General features: G+C 41.4%; 2 protein-coding genes and 1 non-coding gene across 7 annotated transcripts in view; 2 read left to right on the forward strand and 1 right to left on the reverse strand.

The window, feature by feature from the left end:
- Window positions 1-4,162, forward strand: part of PALS1 (protein associated with LIN7 1, MAGUK p55 family member) — a 75,191-nt gene extending 71,029 nt beyond the window's left edge. For all 5 annotated transcript variants that reach the window (XM_024568368.2, XM_053928814.1, XM_053928813.2 and 2 more), the window contains one exon: window positions 1,203-4,162. In XM_024568368.2, the coding sequence (XP_024424136.1) occupies window positions 1,203-1,379 (177 nt within the window). In that variant the 3' untranslated portion in view covers window positions 1,380-4,162. The remainder of the gene's footprint in view (window positions 1-1,202) is intronic.
- LOC112312068 (small nucleolar RNA SNORA66) lies at window positions 352-483 on the forward strand. The gene has a single exon (XR_002975522.2). It is a non-coding gene; the product is annotated as a small nucleolar RNA SNORA66 (small nucleolar RNA).
- A 213-nt stretch (window positions 4,163-4,375) lies between the features above and the next one.
- ATP6V1D (ATPase H+ transporting V1 subunit D) lies at window positions 4,376-17,391 on the reverse strand. The gene is made up of 9 exons (XM_024568370.3): window positions 17,234-17,391; window positions 12,799-12,916; window positions 10,953-11,032; window positions 9,335-9,402; window positions 8,670-8,714; window positions 7,749-7,852; window positions 7,109-7,175; window positions 5,937-6,015; window positions 4,376-5,065 (listed from the first exon to the last, which is right to left on the reverse strand). Exons 1-9 carry the CDS (start codon window positions 17,272-17,274, stop codon window positions 4,924-4,926), a joined length of 744 nt encoding a protein of 247 aa, XP_024424138.2. The 5' UTR covers window positions 17,275-17,391; the 3' UTR covers window positions 4,376-4,923.
- Window positions 17,392-17,432: the final 41 nt, after the last annotated feature.

Consider the following 17,432-nt stretch of genomic DNA (forward strand, 5'->3'; position numbering starts at 1 on the left):
TCTGTGTGAAACAGTTGTTGCCCTTACCCAGTATTTTAAATAGCCTGCTCTATATCACTTCCCAAACTCTTCTGAAGATACTTTTTGCATCTTCAAGACTGCCGTTGTATATTGAAGACAGCAGCTATTTAACATATTAAGCTGAGTGTGTCCCCAAACATATATACACACGGTTGACTCTTAAACAACGGGGTCAAGGGCACTGATCCCTGTGCAGTCGAAAAATCCCACATAAGTTTTGACTCCCCCAAAACTTAACTACCTCTGATATCTGCAGGGGACTGGTTTCAGGACCGCTTGTGGATTCCAAAACCCACAGACGCTTAAGTTCCTGATGTAAAATAGTAGATTGTGCAAACTCAGCCGTTAACTCTGCATATTGTTGCAGAAGTGAGGGGAACCAGGTCTATTGAAGTAATTGTAGTGATAGAGATGAATTAGCCTTAGGAGCTCCTGAGGTGTCCATTCTAGCCCAGTACAGAAAACATTAGTAAGTATAGATCAAGGCACACAGCCTGCCTTCTGCATCTGTGCACTCCCGCTGCAGACTGAACAGTTACAGACATTTATTGAAAAACCTGCATATAAGTGGACCTGTACAGTTCAGACCCATTTTGTTCGAGGGCCAGCTGTCTTTGATTGTTAAATATTGGGTTAAGAAGCAGTGTTTTCATTAGAAAGATACCTGTTCTGTTGATCCTTTGCTTTCCCGATAATGTTTACCTTGCCTAATTCTACAATAAATATAAAGAACAGGGGCTCTATACGAGCCAAGAACAGATGGCACTTTGGGTCCTGCCACCCTTGCTCCCACCGGAAAGGTTCACTCTGTGTTCCAGAAGATACTCTTTTTAGGAAGAGGTTATGATGCCCTAAAATATTTAAAACTGAATGTGTGGGGGGAACTCAAAGTCTGTGCGCTTGAAGCACTTAGTCTTGTGGGTGAAATAAGACAGAACTGTACGGAAACCTAAAAACCTAAATCACGGTGTAAACAGATTATATTGAGTCCCAGATGATTCACAGTGTGGGTCCCAAAGATGCCAAGGCATCTGGGGCCACGACAGGGTTGGGAAGGAGCACAAGGCTGAGTGTTTTAAGAGAAGGAAAGCAATGTAAGGTTACTTCTTGTTCTTTGACCATATCTGACGTGTATATTTCAGTAAGGAATGGAGTTAACCACAGTTTTTATCTCTTCACAGCCAGAAGAGCTGAGAGAAATCATTGAGAAAACTAGAGAGATGGAGCAGAACAATGGTCACTACTTTGACACGGCAATTGTGAATTCAGACCTCGATAAAGCCTATCAGGAATTGCTTAGGTTAATTAACAAACTGGATACTGAACCTCAGTGGGTGCCATCCACTTGGCTGAGGTGAAGGAAGCCCTTCGGCACAGTCGGACTTGACCTGGCAGACTGCCAGGACGAAGGTGAACCTGATGCTTCAGCAGGACTTGGAGGGTAAGGTGGCAGGCAGTGTAGACCTGTCCTTCGTCTCAGACTAGTGAGAAGAAAATCCCGTAAGTAATTTGTGCACAGCCGTCTTTATTCTCTGTGGCTTTATGTTCTTGCCTCATTTGGGGATTCTAAATGGATGCTTTCAACAGAACAGTTCCATTTTATCCACGTAAAAACCTTTGTTTTCACCTAAGTCTCTTCTGCTTAGTCATATTTCCATGAAGTGTGTGTTTATACACAGCAGTCCATGTCTCACAGTTATAAATATTGATGTTATTTAACAGTTAACTTAAATGATTTCATGGGAATGGGGGGAGGGGGGTCAGGGACTGTGCTTCTGTGTACTGGGCAAGACTTTATTTGTAAGAAAACTGGTTTAGTCATCAGAAATACTTTGCTTAGATTTTTTTTTTTATGTGCTGCAAGTATAATATACACATCAGATTTCAATAACTTACAACAAAAAGTACATTGTTGTTGTTTATAGTGATTTAAAAAAATTTTTTTAAGGTGCCACTTTGGTCTGGAGCCACTCTGTTAGGCTTGAATTCATTTGTATGTCTTTTAACTGTTCAAAAACATTCCATTAGAAGCACCAATTTTTAGCTCAGACTTTGTGAATCAGACTTTACTGCACACTCAGCAGACTGATCTACTTAAGCATATACAACATGCTGCTCTTTTTAATGATTTTCTGAGTTTTGTCCTTAAATTGTCACAGCTAATTAGATAACCGTGCTTCCTTTCTCTGCTCTGCATAGTATGATAGAATGTATGTTACATTTTTATGAATGGTAGGTGTTCATGTAAACTGTGTTGACTGTTCGAGTTTCTCACGATGTAGTTTTTTATACACGTGAGGACTAGCACATTGGAGTTTCCGCCTTCTTGTATGTGAGCACAGTAGAGTTTGGTGACTGTGCTGTACATAGGTAATAAACTGGAATTCTGTGATGAATATAGCTGCTGTACTGTAAACTAATATTTAATAACAACACTTGTGTTCAGCATTGTACTAAAATTTTATCTGAGGGAAATACTATGACAGTTGACTTTGAGATCAGAAGGAAAGGATGACCTGAAAGTCATTCGAACATTTTAGGAAAGAACATAGAGGGGCAGGCCGGTTATACATAGATAGAGGTTTTTACCCTAACAAGGCCTGCCCCTGTGACCACAATGCCATGGCTTGCTAAGCCCTGAAGGTTTAATTTAAGCTAATGGGATTTTCACACTGGCACGGAAAGGTAGTCTGTGGCCTTTTCAAGCCTTTAGGGATGGTGTGATGGACAAACAACCTCAAATGTGAATATCTTCGTTTTACTTCTGTGATGACTTCAGCTACAGCATTTCCTGTTCTCAAAGCTAAACACTGGAGGAATACTGAGTTGTCACGTAATTTAATTAGTGGTTTGTCTCAGTCTCATGTATATATTTGATTATTTTCTCTTAGACATAATTTTATTTGAACAAATGTAGACAGTTTGTAAGTTGACTTTTTCTGTTCAAATTTGCATGGCCTTGAAGTTGGCTGCAGAGAGTGTCTTATGCGGAAGTACTTTATAGATACTGCTCGTTAGGAAGACAGTAACATTCCTGGGTTAGGGGCAGGGATGCTCTACATACTGTCTCTTCAGGTCGGAAACAGTCCAAGTTTTTCATAGCAGGAAATGCAAAGCTCACACTAATTTTCAGCATTGAAAACCAAGGAATGTAAGTACTTCATCTTTTCAGTCTTGCAGTTTACTTTCCCCTCAGGAATGAACGGTAGTCTATGGTAGACAGTGGAGTTGCGACAGCTGTTTTCGACCCTAAGATCAAAACTGTTGGCATTTTTGAGTTACATTAGATTGAGATTCCCGGTAGTGTCAGTCAACGGCTGTCGTGCTGTCCCGAGTTAGCCGGCAGGTAGATCCACACGAGGCCATGTGCCAGGTCTCAGACACGGCTTCAACAAGCAAATCCCCTCCCAAGGCACGTGCCGTCGTCCACTTTAAGAAGTCTAAGGTGACGTGATGTTTTTGGCATCAGTGGAGTCTTACAGTTCCTCCCTAGTCAGCAGTGGTGTGGACAGCGGGATGGGAATGTTAGTCTGCCCATGCTGATATGTGGCCGTGCTGATACCCGCAGAGTCCCTAAACAAAGGGAACAGAGTTGTTGCCGACTTCCTTGAAACAGAACGGAAAACACCCTTGCTGGTTACCTGGCTGGTTGTCTAGCCGCGTGGCCAGGTCTGTGTCCTGTCCCTCTGGTTCTGACTGGAGACCCTCAGTAGGGAGGTCTCAGCCACTTACAGGAATGATGCCAGTAGCTAACACAGTGCATGTGTCAGTTCAAACAGGGAGATAGCTTCCTTTACTAAATTGTCTTAAGTCAGAACAGATGGGAAGGAGAAGAGTATTCAGACTAATCCAGATTTGCTTTCTATGAAAATCCAATATTTGGATTTTTCCCCCATTTTTCATGGTCTAAGGAGTAAGTATTGAAGAGGAATAATTTGAATGTAATTTCATGAGCGTGTGTGGAAAACATGAACCAGGGATTTAGCCTTAATAAGGTAACCTTTCTGACATTTATCGTTAATCCTCCTTTGCACTCTCATCCTGTACCTGCACTCTTATTTTGAGATGTCATACTGCACACTGTATTGTAAAAATAAAAAGTAAAATTATATTTCAAATAAAGAAAGCCACTGAGTACTTTCTCTTGCTGTATTTATATCCTCTGCCATTCGAGATTTCACCATATCTAATGACTACCCTGGCTTCATGTTTTTGCCAAAAGTAGGTCCATTGGAACCTCTGGGTGAAACACACGGTATCTTTTTAACTTACTCTTCACCATGAGGCAATGCCCTCTATTGGTACAGATAGAGGTTCTATTTCCTTAATTGTTGTCTTAAAAAAGAGGAACAACTCATTTTAAACATTACTGTTTATACCAGAGTCACATTGAAATTGGCAAAACTGCTTCATGACAGGCAGAACAGAGACCTGTCATGAAAAGCAACGTAAGTGAGGGCTTCCAGAAAGCCTGAGGACAGTAGTGCCACAGTAACACAAGGAGGGCTGCAGGGATTGCAGAAGACAGCGCCCGGTGTGTGAGCAGGTAGGGAGCGATCTCCCGCAGTAGCTGGCCTGAGACCACTGCTGGTTCCTAAGGGGGAACTTCTAATGTGCTGGGTAAGCCGGTCACTTGTAACACAGATGCAGGTGGAGTAGCGTGCTCTTCTGCAGCATAAACTCATACAAGTTTCTGGACAGGTTATCGAAATCTCATCTGTGATAAATGGTTGCTAAATTAGGATTCTGCAAAGGTACTCCCATAAATGGGACATTCAGGGAAATTTTACAACCAGTGAAATTCTTAGGCTGAAAAATAAACACTTACACAAACCAAACCTACACACTGTGAACTAAAGTGGTGCCATGTTAGGATTTCTGAAAGAACTAGAGCAGGAAAGACTATTCAAACAGAAGGTCCTCATCCTTCTCTTCAGCCAGGAGATTGGCAGGCTCCGTCACCTCTCCAGCTGCCCTCCGTTGTTCCAAGTCCCTCTCAGATTTTTCCTTGAGAATCTTCTTCTTCTCCTGTATTTTCTTTAACCTGTAAAATAAAGGAATTCTTTCAATGCTGTTTCAGTACCGAACTAGATTTGCTTCTAGTTTTGTAACAAGGATAATAAACACAAATTACCACAAAATTTTACGTTAATTTCAGTTCAGTAATTTATAGCCCATTAAAAAAGATTTGAGGTAGAATACATATATTTTAAGCTAATAAATGATTTCAAAAGCTTCTATCCCAAGGTGAACAACCTTTGAAATCCATTCCCTGGTAATGGAACAGATTTTGAGCACTTAGACATTTATTAAGACTTCGGAACACTCCATTTAGACCTCCACAGCCCTGCACGTCACTGAAGGACCGACACTGACCTCCGATGATTAGGGTTATAAATCTCACACTACTTAGGGTTCAAGATGGCAATGTCTCCCCCGAGTCTGTCCCCCACGTCCATGAACCTGGCACACTGACCCTGCACACCACCTGTTCAGTCCTTACCGTCTCTACTGGCTTCAGTGTTCATGACCAACTACGTACAGGCATCATTTCTCTCCCTGTACCGCACTAATTAACGTAATATCCCCTTCTGGAACACACTCAACACGCAGTCCATACTGAGTGACTGATTAGTTCTGGTTTCTTTTTATGTGGGAGACACCCAACCTAAATCACTGCTTCATTTTTTTAAAATAATCAAGTATTTGACCAAAAGTTTGGAGATGTCGTGCTTTTAGTTACGTGAAAAACTAAGCATAGATCTTTGGCAATATTATTTCTTGCCTCTTACATATCAGAATAAAGTACAAGCTGTGCTGATTTTAAAGAACATGAGCTAACAAGAATTTCAGAAAATAGACACTTTGGAATATGGAAAACTGAAGATGATCAGTAACTGCCAGTTTCAACAAACCTATAGAACTCTTCTCGCTCTCTCTCATCCAGCTCTGTGATGATGTAGGCGAGGGTACGTTCGATCCGGGGAATGATGACTAGGGTTTAAAAACATATTCACATGTGAGAACTTCAAACCACCTTTTTTCAAATTGCCAAATTTGAAATAAGTATCTTGTATACCAGATACTTATTTTTTTCTATTTATAAAACCAATGTACATTTAATGCAGAAAATGTAGAAAACAAAAACATAAAAACAAAAGTATAACCCAACCACCCTGAAGTAATTGTTTTAAATATTTTGGTATATGCCCTTCCTAGTGTCTTTTCTATAGACCGATAACATGAGACCACACTGTATATGACACTGAATTTGTATGAATATATAACACTGAACCACAAGTGTTATTTTAAATCTACAGTAATGCACTCGAAAACTGGAGCATGGAGGCAGAATGCAGTAGGTGATTTTTGTGTCAGTCATAAGGTTCTATTTTACCTAGAATTCGCCTGTTCTCATTCTAGAATGTGAACTCCTTGAGGGCTACAACAGTAGCTCATCCCTTTTGTTTTGCTTGCAGTTCTGTGTACAAGGGCTGGCACTACCAAGCAGTCAGGAAATAACTTCCTGTTTCACACTAACAGAGCCCGAGCAAAATCATTTCTTTGCTATTCAAATTTTACTCTTTTACCTTAAAACTGAAAAAATGTTCCTTTAATGAAAACTGAGTTTCTTAAAAAGTATATCAACACTAAGCAGTCAGTGTTTTAAAATAATGAAATAAAAGAGATGGAAAATAATGCATCAAATGGGAAAATTTATTTTCAGAAAAAAGGACACTTTCTAGAGAGGGATTTCAAGTTAAATATTTAACATGTTCAGAGAGTTGTATCACTCACTCAGTCATTGGAAAGAACTAAAGAAAACACTAGAGCTCTTGTGAAACAGTCTCTAACCCTTTATTCGTGTATAACTGGAAATGAGTAAAATATTCCATAATTTTGAACTCCCCACGCTCGTCTAACTCCCCACCCCCCAAATCAGCTCCTTCTACCAAAGCACTTAACTCTCTGGGGCACTGCTCGCTGCACTACCCGCGTGGGCAGTGCCTGACCCTAGCAGCTGGGCAACGGAGGTGGAGGCAGGGACAGTGGATGAACAGAGGGCTTCACAGCAGCTCGCACTCACCATGTTCAATGGCATTTACACGCCTGTTGGTTATCTTAATGGCTTCATCCAAAGTAACAAAGGAAGTCTGAAACAAGAGGACAAATGCTGTAAGTACAAAGTCTTCCTAGTCATGCCCTGTTCGCTCAGCCCCACTCGGCTCTTGCAGAGGACACTTGCAAACCAAGACGACTCCTTTTCAACATGTTAAAAAAATTCCTGTGAGATTTCCATAGGGGTAACACTTAATCTCCATGCTATTTTAATTTATTTACTTCAGACTTAACTAAAGTTACAAAACTGACGAGAGGAGAGAGTCATGCATGAATGACCTAGATACACATTCACTGGCCACAACGGGGAAAAAACAACACGGCTTTCATGTGTGAACCATGCTGTCTTTCCATTGAAATCTAGCACAGACTGCTGCTGTTCTCATCTAGCAGAGTGAAACTACACTGCTCGCCTGTCGGTAGCCAGAGCTGGGACGAAGGTGCAGAAGCCACCATTTCAGAAATCAAAACCCCTTTGGCTTGTGTCACAGACGGCCGCGGACACAGTCTGAAGCACCGAGTGCAGTGTGCTCTAGTCCAGATCTGAATGTCCACACTCAAATATTAAAAATCAAACTACGGGAGTGCTCCAGCAATTCTCTGCCTACCTGCAGCGAGGCCAGTTCCACCAGTAGTTCCACTGCTTTGGCGTAATTCCTCTTTAATTTAGCCAACTGTTCCCCACCTCGGGCTAAACCGGTCAGTTCATAACCTGAAAGAACCAGCCAGACAACATTTGTAATTGTAGAATAACCATCTTCCCCCTAAAATTCCCCAAGAGGTAGGTCAGAACAATGTCAAAATGGAAAGACCAATTCACTATCTCTGTTAAATGCAAACACGAGGTGCCCACCATCTCTCTCCCCAAACATTAACAACGTGATGCTGAACAGTCTTCCGCAAGGATCCTGTTCTAACTACAGAAGTTTTCAACCAACCCCCACTTCACTAGACTGCTGGGTTAACCAGTGAGCCCCATTCCCTTTGCAGACCACGCTGCCTGATGCCCAGCACGGCGACACTCTCTGTGAGCAGGTGATTCTCCAGAATGCTCTACTTCATTCAAGCTGTACAAAATATTTTCCGTGAACCAGTGGAAGATGAGTGCCCAGGAAAGAATGCTGTTGCTTCTACAAAAAAAATTACTTCAGACAGACTGAATAAAGATGTTTTGCTACTCCAGAAATGCTGTCAAATTAGGGAAGGGTCAGATAATTATAAAAAAATTGGGAAGTGGACCATTAAAATCTAGGATGATTCAGCATTCAGATCACATCACAGTGTCCAAGATCTTACTCTACTTTAAAGAAACCCAAAATGGAAAATACAAAAATGCATCATGGGTGTGGTTTATGCAGAAAGACAACACAGAAGTCTAATCACTGGATTCGGACGCAACGAAAGATCATGCACTTCTGTTTTTTAAATGTTAGGCTCTAACACTGGAACCCCCAACTCAACCTAGCACCGCTTCCCAGAGCAAAACTCGTTTAAAGAGGAGTCAGGAGAACCCAGAGACACACACTTACTGTCAGTTCCTTCGTGGTAGTGTTCAAACACTGGCAAAGTGACACCTGTTCAACACAAAAAAAGTCAGCAGACTGTCTAGAACCATCACTGGTTTCCAAGAACGAATTTAGGAACCTGCCTTCTTAAGTGTCCAATCCTATTCAAAAGTTAGCCTCAGTATAAAAGAGCTGATTGTTACCATGGGTTTTTTTTTTCCTTTCAGCTTTAATGTACATTTAGTATACAAAAAAACCCTGCATGTATTTACTGTATACACGGTACACCCACGGTAATAAACATATCCATCATCTCCAACAGATTTTGTGTCCCTTTTCCTGTGCGTGTGTGCAAGATGCTAAGAGCTCTCACCATGAGACCTGCCCCTCTTTGCACAAGTTTCTCACTGCACAACACCGTATTATTCTGTTGGCACGCCGCAGTCCAACGCACCTCTAAAGTGCACTCACGTTGTATTGCCCTTGCGTTATACCCACTGAACAACTCACCAGTTCCCCGCCCCACCCCCCTGGCAACCCCCAGTTACAATTGGCTCAACAGGTAAAGCCAGTCAACTTGTTCTGAGTAGAAAGGATTAACTGGGATTTCAAGATCTTGCCGTATAAACAGGTTAACTTTAAAATGTCACCTTTTCTCCCCCAGGGGTTCTGAAGGGTTGGAAAGTTACCTGCTACATTATCTTTCTTTGCTCGAATCTTCACTTGGGCTTTATTGACGTTTTGGATGACCGTAGTGCTGCAGGGGGAGAAGGGCCCTGGTTTAGTTAGGGTTTCAGAGTGAGAAACCCACTGGGTAATTTTAACAAGAGTGAGATTTCACAATTAAGTATGTTTTGATAATTGTCTTTCTCCAGAAAAGGCAAAAAAATCACTGCTTCCAGAAGAGGGCCTCAGAAAGCAAAGAATGAACAATATTCAAAAAATCAGCCATAAGAAAACAACAAAGAATTATTTTAAAGTATGCAGATTGCGTGACTTTTCATCAGACATGCAGGAGTTTCATTCTGCTTATGTAATTTAGAAAAACTTTCCTTCCTTTGGGTTTGTTGTTCAAACCTTCTAAGTCTGGCTAAGCAGGAGTACAATTCCTTTATTGTGGAACTTATCTAAATTCCATCTGGCTTTGTCCTTATCATAAAATAGTATTTCCCCCGTAACCACCCTAAAACATCCACACTACTGATTCCCTCCCTCTGCTGGAAACATCAGTGCAAGTGGTTATTCCCACCAACATTGGGGAAATTTGTCTACTCCCTCCAAAGGCCTCATGCCTCTCAGGTTGTAAGGCCTGCCCACCAGGAAGTGCTCCTAGATAGATAATAAAAACTAAGAAGAAGGAATCGTGTCACTGGGTAAATAAGACTAAAATCAAAACCCCTGAAAATAACTTCCGCCCCTGCCTCTAAATGGCCATTTGACTCAGAAGAGCACTGAACTCAAACTGAGAATAACTGCTTACCTGGTCTGCTCCACAGGCTTACTTGGAGAATCACATAACATGTAAATTGGCAAAACCCCTGCCCTGGTTGGTGTAGCTCAGGGGACTGAGTGCTGGCCTGTGAACCTAAAGGGCACCAGTTCCATTCCCAGTCAAGGGCACATGCCTGGGTTGCGGGCCAGGTACCTGCCTGGAGGTGTGTGAGACTCAACCAATCGATGTATCTCTTTCACATCGATGTTTCTCCCTCCATTCCTCTCTCTCTAAAATAAATAAAATCTTTAAAAAGTGTTTAAAATATTGGTGAAACCCCTTGTAAAGCAGTAACTATTTTGTATGCTTTCTAAGGCTTATACGGACATGACAAAAGCCATAAAGTTCATGCCCTTTAAACAGTCAATTCCATCCTCAAACATTTATCCTAAGGAAATAATCCACAGAAAAAAATCCTTATGCATGAAGATGTTCATGGCACTTTCCTAATATTCTAGAACTCTGGAAATCAACCCAAAGTTCCACCACTAGGAGAAAAGGTTAGTAAGTTATGACACATCTACAGAAAGATGATGCAGTTAAGTAAAAACAAGGGAAAATGTTGCTGATCGAATGTTAAATGAAAACGGACTATGGAATACGAAGCACCCCACGCCTGCAGCTACGTGACAGGTACCTGTGGGTAGCAATGAAGATGGTGGTGGTAAGGTGATATGCTTAAAACTGTCCTTCCTTGTTATTACTAGTAAATTAAGTGTCATGAATGCTTATATTTAATTTAAAATGACTTTTAAATGAAATTGTGAACATGAAAGAACTCTGATTTTTCAAAACACTCCAGTCAGTCTTCTTACCTGAAGTCCCCTGCTGTGAACTTGGCTTCAGCAAGTGAAAAGGCAGCTTCTCTCATCACTTCCCCCATCAACATTTTGGTCTGGAAAAGCAGGAACCCATTGCCAATTCAAAAAAGTGTTTCACAAGGAAAAATCACGTAATCCTGTTCCTTTAACAATCTTCAGTATTCTGTGTCAGGTGTGCATGTAAACGTTGATTTGGTAATGATAAAAATGCCCCAATTTTGCCTGAACAGCTTTGGTTACGGTCCTAACAATGTTGTGAAGCCATGAGTTTTATAATTAAAACATCAAAATAAAGACATTTAGAAACAGAAACCTGAATGGGTCCGTGAGAGTCTGCTCGAATCAATGTCCTGAACTCCCTGCAGTCAAAGTCCTCACGGCGCAGTGATTCTAAAGTCCGGAACATTTTGTGTTGAGAGTATCCGGGATTTTTTTGAGAGAGAAGAGTAACGGGGACAGAAGGGTAGACGGTTACCTTACCAAGTATTAGAAATGTATAGCTATGCTAAGAAAATAAGTCTGGCACAGGTACAGGGAAGTCAGTGAGACGAAGTAGAGTTCAGAAGAGCCCCGGACTGTCCTGGAATTTCCTTCTGTGAAGAGACCATTTAATGAAGGTCCATTTATGAAATGAAACCTCTAAATCCCTGCCTCCTCACATCAGTCCCCCCAAATCCAGGGATTATTAAAGATAAAGGGTTATTTCTTTTAGCTATAAAATAAAATATAATAAAATATTTTCCTAGTCTTTGTAGAGCTTTCTAAGTATGTAACCCAGAAGCTATGTAAAGGACTGAGAGATTCAACCAAAAAAAAAAAAAAATTTTAAGAAAGTTACACTTGAAGAAAATATTTTTAGCATTTTATAGCCTAACTTGAATGTATATAGAACTTCTACAAAAAAAGTAAGAAATTTACCAAGAAAATCAAATTACCAGTAAACGTGAAAAGATGATCAACCTTACAAATACTCAAAGGTAGTACAAACTAAAATAAGATAGCAATTTTAGCCCAATAGATTGGCAACAAGTAAAATAAAAATGCCCAATTAATTTAAGAAAGTAGGTCCTCTCACTAATCAGTTGGTAGTATGTAAATTAGTATAACAACATGGAGGGCAATTTGGCAGTTATCAAACACTTAAACGATTCTTGAGATTCTAAGATTCTTTCCCAGAGAAACGCTGGCACACATACACAGAATTCGCGTGTACGCTCCCCCACCAAATGGTAACACTACACACCCATCAGTAGAGAAATGGTTAAATTCCATTACCCGTGCGCCAGCCCTGTTCTAGGCACTGAAACAGTTTGCTGAAAAGACAAAGTCCCCCGCTCGTGGGACTTCCCTTCTCTAGTGGGGGTAAACAATCAAACAAGAAAATATGCTGTAGTGCTCGCTGTGATAAAAATAGGGACACGTGACGGAAGTAAATACGGCAGTCACTTCAGATTGGGGAATCTGGTGGCCCCACTGAAGAGACCATAATGGCCAGAGGAGCCAGTCGTAAGGAGTTCTGGGGAAAGAGAATTCCAGGAAAAAGAAATAGCTAGTGCGAGGGCCCTGGAGGAGAGTGTCGGGAAGAATGTGGCAAATGAGGTCAGAGGAGCAGGCAGGGGCCGAATTAGATCAAGCGGGGCTAGCAGACAAGCATAAGGAGTTTGGATTTTTATTAAATGAACTATGTAAAACTCATTACTTTATAGTGATATTTTTACTTTTGAGAGAAAAAAAATTAATTAAAATAACAAAGAAAAATTAAAATGTCAATGGCCATGCTGGATTCTCCTTAGATATTTCTAAAATAAATACTGTCCTAAGTAAGCAAAGTTCACTCTACCTCTATGATCTTCTTTAGGATCTGTCGAAATCGAAGAGTTAAGGCATCAGACTTTTTCTTCAGGAGGTTTCGACCTGTCTGTGCTCCTTTTAATCGAGCCTTCATGATGGTCTGTGCCCTGTGTGAGCAAAGGGAAAGATGTCCCCATTGTTTAAAAGAGAGAAAAATACCTCCCCCATACAATGTTCAAATTATGCTTTATTCTTTGATGTCACCCGAGTAACATACAGCATTTGTAGCCGACAGGTTTAACTGGTTTCTAACACTGCAGATTTCCACCCTCAGGTGTTCCATAAATGAAAAGGTCATTTATTTAAAACAAACAATGTTTTAATATCTAGAATATTAAGTCATGATAAAATTTATCAGGAGTGCTATTTTATGATGCCAGCAGAGTTTAAATACTTACTTGACTTATAAATTAAAACTATATTTGTTTCCATTACAAGTGTATTAAGGATTCTTTTTTAAAAATCTGTCTACTAATTTATACCACAATTCGAAATGCACTTGCCTTCAGGACCAACGATTCCACTTTGAGGACTTTATCCCACAGAGTTACTCCCACGTATACACAAAAAAAATACATCCCAGGTTGAGAATGAGTACTCCAGCATTATTTGTAAGAGCAAATGGGTGGAAACAAGTTAAATGTTTCATAAATCGTGATTCTTTATGTAATGGAATGATATGCAGACATTAAAAAAAAAGATGCAGGCTCCCTACATTAGTCTGCGTGTGCTCCCTACATTATACTGTTCTAGCTGTGCAAAGCAAGGAGGGATAAATATGCTTATATAGATACAGAGAACAGACTAGAAAGGATTCAGAGAAACTGGCAACAGTTTCCTTTGGGAAATGGGACTAAAAATAATTAATTTACTTTTACTATTATATTTTTGTAACTTTTACATTTTATTCCACAACCATTTATTACTTTTTCTATTAAAAGTGTGGCATTAAAGTGTTTTGATATCATCAATCAAGAGCCTACAACCAATTAGTTTGTAAATGACTTTACATAACAAATGAATGTAACAAATTAGGTAACAAATGACTCTGAGTAACTTATAAATGACATATGTAAGTAAAGACTCCTGAGAAGTGACAAGTTACCTCCTATTTCAATCTTTTCCCATCAGAATACCAAATGAACTATGGTATCTTGACCGATACCAAAGTCAAGAAACCAACAGCAAAAATTGACATTTCTGTTCTTGCCACCGTATGCCAGATAAGATTTAACAATGGAAAAAAGTGGGTAATAAGATTCAACAACAGATTATGTAACTTAGATACTGAAAGTGGTGTAAGGGGATATAATTTCATATGAATGGTGTTATAACCAGCTGCAAAATAGTGACTATTAATGGACCTTTTGACTAAATGTTTAGATTATATTGAAATCTTTTATATAAGGGCAAAGGTTACTGAGACAATTCTAGAGCTTTAGACATTATCCTGAAAGTTAAGAAAATGAGGCTCAGAAAAAGGAAACACCTTTCCCACAGCCACTCAGTGGAGAAAAGGCAGAGCAGGACTTGAACCAGCTTTCCGACTCCAGTGACCTGCCCCACACCCAAACTAAGGCTCAAACCTAAGCCCACTATATCCCAACCACAAGGGACCCCTCCTCCCCTACAGGTTATAAATAGCATCAGAGGAACAGTTCTCTCTCCGAGCTGACTGGAGGTCCAACCAAGTGAAGCTGGCTTAGTTTCCTGCCTGAGCAGGAGCTAGCCACCCAATGTGTACATTTAAACATAATGTACTGTTGACACTAACCACTAGAATTTGGCCCCAAAGAGTTGGATCACATTTAAGTAAAATGCTGGTACTGCAGATTCTAGTAAGTTCATAGTAAAAAGGAAAACTGGTTGATAAAAATGAATTTACTATGCTAATTTTCATTTCCTCCTAGGTAATGGCACCTCTGTAAAACAGACAAATTTTCACTCTTGATACTCAAAGAGTGATGTGCCCAAGGGCTTATAGCTCTTGTAGTTATTATAATCTGGACTTAACTGACTTCTGTTGATACCGAATCCTTCTTGCCTCTTTTGATTCCACCCTAAACTTGTTTTTCTCTCTCTGGCGTGTAAGTGGGTGTCAGCCCCATTTCCCAGGCTAACTGTACACTGGAGCTGTTTGAAACAGAAGGCACTAGTGTATTTTCTAACCTAACTCTTTAAAAAACTGCTCTTTACAAGTTTCAGAGCTGCCCAGCCCTTCTTAAAAGTGTCTGACCTTCAGCTAGGATGATAACTTTGTTTCCAGATGAATCAAAGGCATCTGACTACATGACAAAGTACCTGCCCTAAGCCTTGGGGAGAATATTTAGAGAAGCAGTTACTTCCTGCACCTGATTTTCCTCTTAAATCACAAGTTGAGTGCTGTCAAATAGTAATTTCCACCTTCACAAACCTATCATTCTTCTTGTCTAAGCCCAAGGAAGTCTGTTTTTACCTCTTAGTCTTAAAATTGAAGCCATGAAAACAGATTTTATTCAGGAATCACTGATAGTAGGAGAAAGAGCTGAGCTCCATTCTGATTTGTGCGGAGGTGACTGGACATTTTGAAGAATGAGGGAGGGAAGGAAGAGGGGACTCCAGCAGAGTCAGGGAAATGATGAATTACAGAGAGCTGGTCAGTAGAAATGCGATTAGGCCAGCTGTGTCTGCCAGCTGGCAATTATGGAAGTTAGGATTCTATACTCACTGAGGTCCAATCCTCCCCAATGATTACGTTTCAAAGAAATGATGTTCAGGTCCTTGAGAAAGACACCTCTGATTTCCAGGGGAGACATATACACTCAATGGGAAAATGATGGATTCACCACTGTAAGCCCTTTGCAGTTAAAAATGCCCTAAGAAAGGCCAGGGATCCACAGTCAGGTGTTGGCTAGGACAAAGAGCAAATTCTCCTGGCAGCACTGAGCTTTCTCAGGCAGACAATTTGTAATGGGGGCTGGTGTCATCCTAGGAACACAGCCTTAGGCTGCTAGCAGCCACTCTAGGTGGAGTTTGGCTGTTTCTCAGTGCAGAGATCTGGACAAAGTCAGTCATTAAGTGTTGGAAGCTCTGCAGTTTTCACTACCCCGGGATAGTCCTGGTCCTTATCTATTTCTCAGGCACCGCCCTTCTCCAGACCGCCAGGACGCCCATCTAGTACAAATAGCAACTAGAAAGTCAGTAGGTGAAAGTAAAGAAATAGTGATGCCCATCTAGTACAAACAGCGACTGGAAAGTCAGGAGGTGAAAGTAAAAAAATAAACAAAAAGCCAGTAACTCCCTTCATTTCACTAAATGCTGCAGCCACTCGGGCAGAAACTGAAATCTAAGTTTGGGGTTTGAAAATAACTCTTTTTAGAGTCCTGATTCTCAGAGGAAAAGGTCAGGATAAAGAAAAACAACAGAGTACTTCCAAAAAAAAATAGGACCACAGTGAAAAAGATCTGAATGTCGGAGCCAAAACTAATTTTCTGCTCCTCACTGGAGGGGGGTGGGGGAGGAAGAAATGGAGGAGAGAGCAAATAAGAACATCTTGACTTTCCACATTGTTAGGTAGGTTTGAGAAAAACCTCAACATTTTCTTTACAGACTAGCAAACACCTAGGACGATATGCTATTTCTGCTGCCAAAGAAGTCAGGCGGAAAGAGAAAGGCAGCCCACAACCGAGCAGATGACACGCATGGGTTCATTCAAGGAACACTTTTTGTGGACTGTCTATGGATTGATAACCCAGACACACTCTCATCCTGGAGAGAGCTCACAGTCCAATGGGAAAGATAGGCAAACAATTACGATCCACAACGTGACGGGTAATATTAACAGAGGTCTAAACGAGGTGCAAGGGTGACCGTGCAAGAGGAGGGCGTCAGGAACTCGGGGCTGTCTTCCCACCGCAAGTGACATTTCATGAGATCTTGGAAAATGACTACGGGGAATCTAAGATCGAGTGGGAGGTCCCCGCTAGGGCATTTCGATTCAACGACACCCAGTATGGCGCAGAAGTCTCTTCTACATGCTTCCCACCGCAGTGAACTTCCCTTCTCAATGCATTTATCAAACCCCGTTGGCATGTCCATCTCCCCGCCAAGCTGAGCCCTGTTAGGGCAGGAATGGCGACGATTCGTAGTTACATAAATCCGGTGCCTGGTTCAATAGGGAGTGTGGAATGAATGGCTCGATTAATGAGTAAGGTGAGCGGACACCCACACAAGCCAGCAGGCCCGGCGCTTGTTCCTATGGGCCGCGATCGCTGTCACAAGTCCGGTTCACTCAGAGAAAGGAGTGAGGGGACCGAAGACACCGGGAGAGCTCAAGATCCGCCCAATCGGGAACCTCGCTGCTGGACCAGGGCACCGAGGAACCGAGAATCCCGCCAGGCGTTCCTGAACGTAATGAGGGATGCTCGTCCCATTCTTTTACTTACATTCGTGAGGGAAAGATTTCAATTCGGTCTTTGCCCGACATTCTGACGACGACTGTTCGCCTCCAGTTACCAGCCGGGCAATCGGGGCTGCCACGGACTCGGCCACAGAGTCTTCCTGTACCAAAGTCAGCTGGTTGTGTCACCTGACCCCACCTCCCGTTGCTAAGAGGCCGCAGGGCTACGCATCCTCCAGTTCCGC

This window comes from Desmodus rotundus, chromosome 7 (genome assembly GCF_022682495.2).
Source record: "Desmodus rotundus isolate HL8 chromosome 7, HLdesRot8A.1, whole genome shotgun sequence".
NCBI classification, from domain to species: domain Eukaryota; kingdom Metazoa; phylum Chordata; class Mammalia; order Chiroptera; family Phyllostomidae; genus Desmodus; species Desmodus rotundus.

Coding starts and splice junctions, on each gene's coding strand:
- ATP6V1D (XM_024568370.3), bottom strand. CDS start 17,274: ATGTCGGGCAAAGACCGAATTGAAATCTTTCCCTCACGAAT. Junction 12,917..17,233: donor GAAATCTTTCCCTCACGAAT/GTAAGTAAAAGA, acceptor TTGCTCACACAG/GGCACAGACCATCATGAAGG. Junction 5,066..5,936: donor GAGCGAGAAGAGTTCTATAG/GTTTGTTGAAAC, acceptor TTTATTTTACAG/GTTAAAGAAAATACAGGAGA.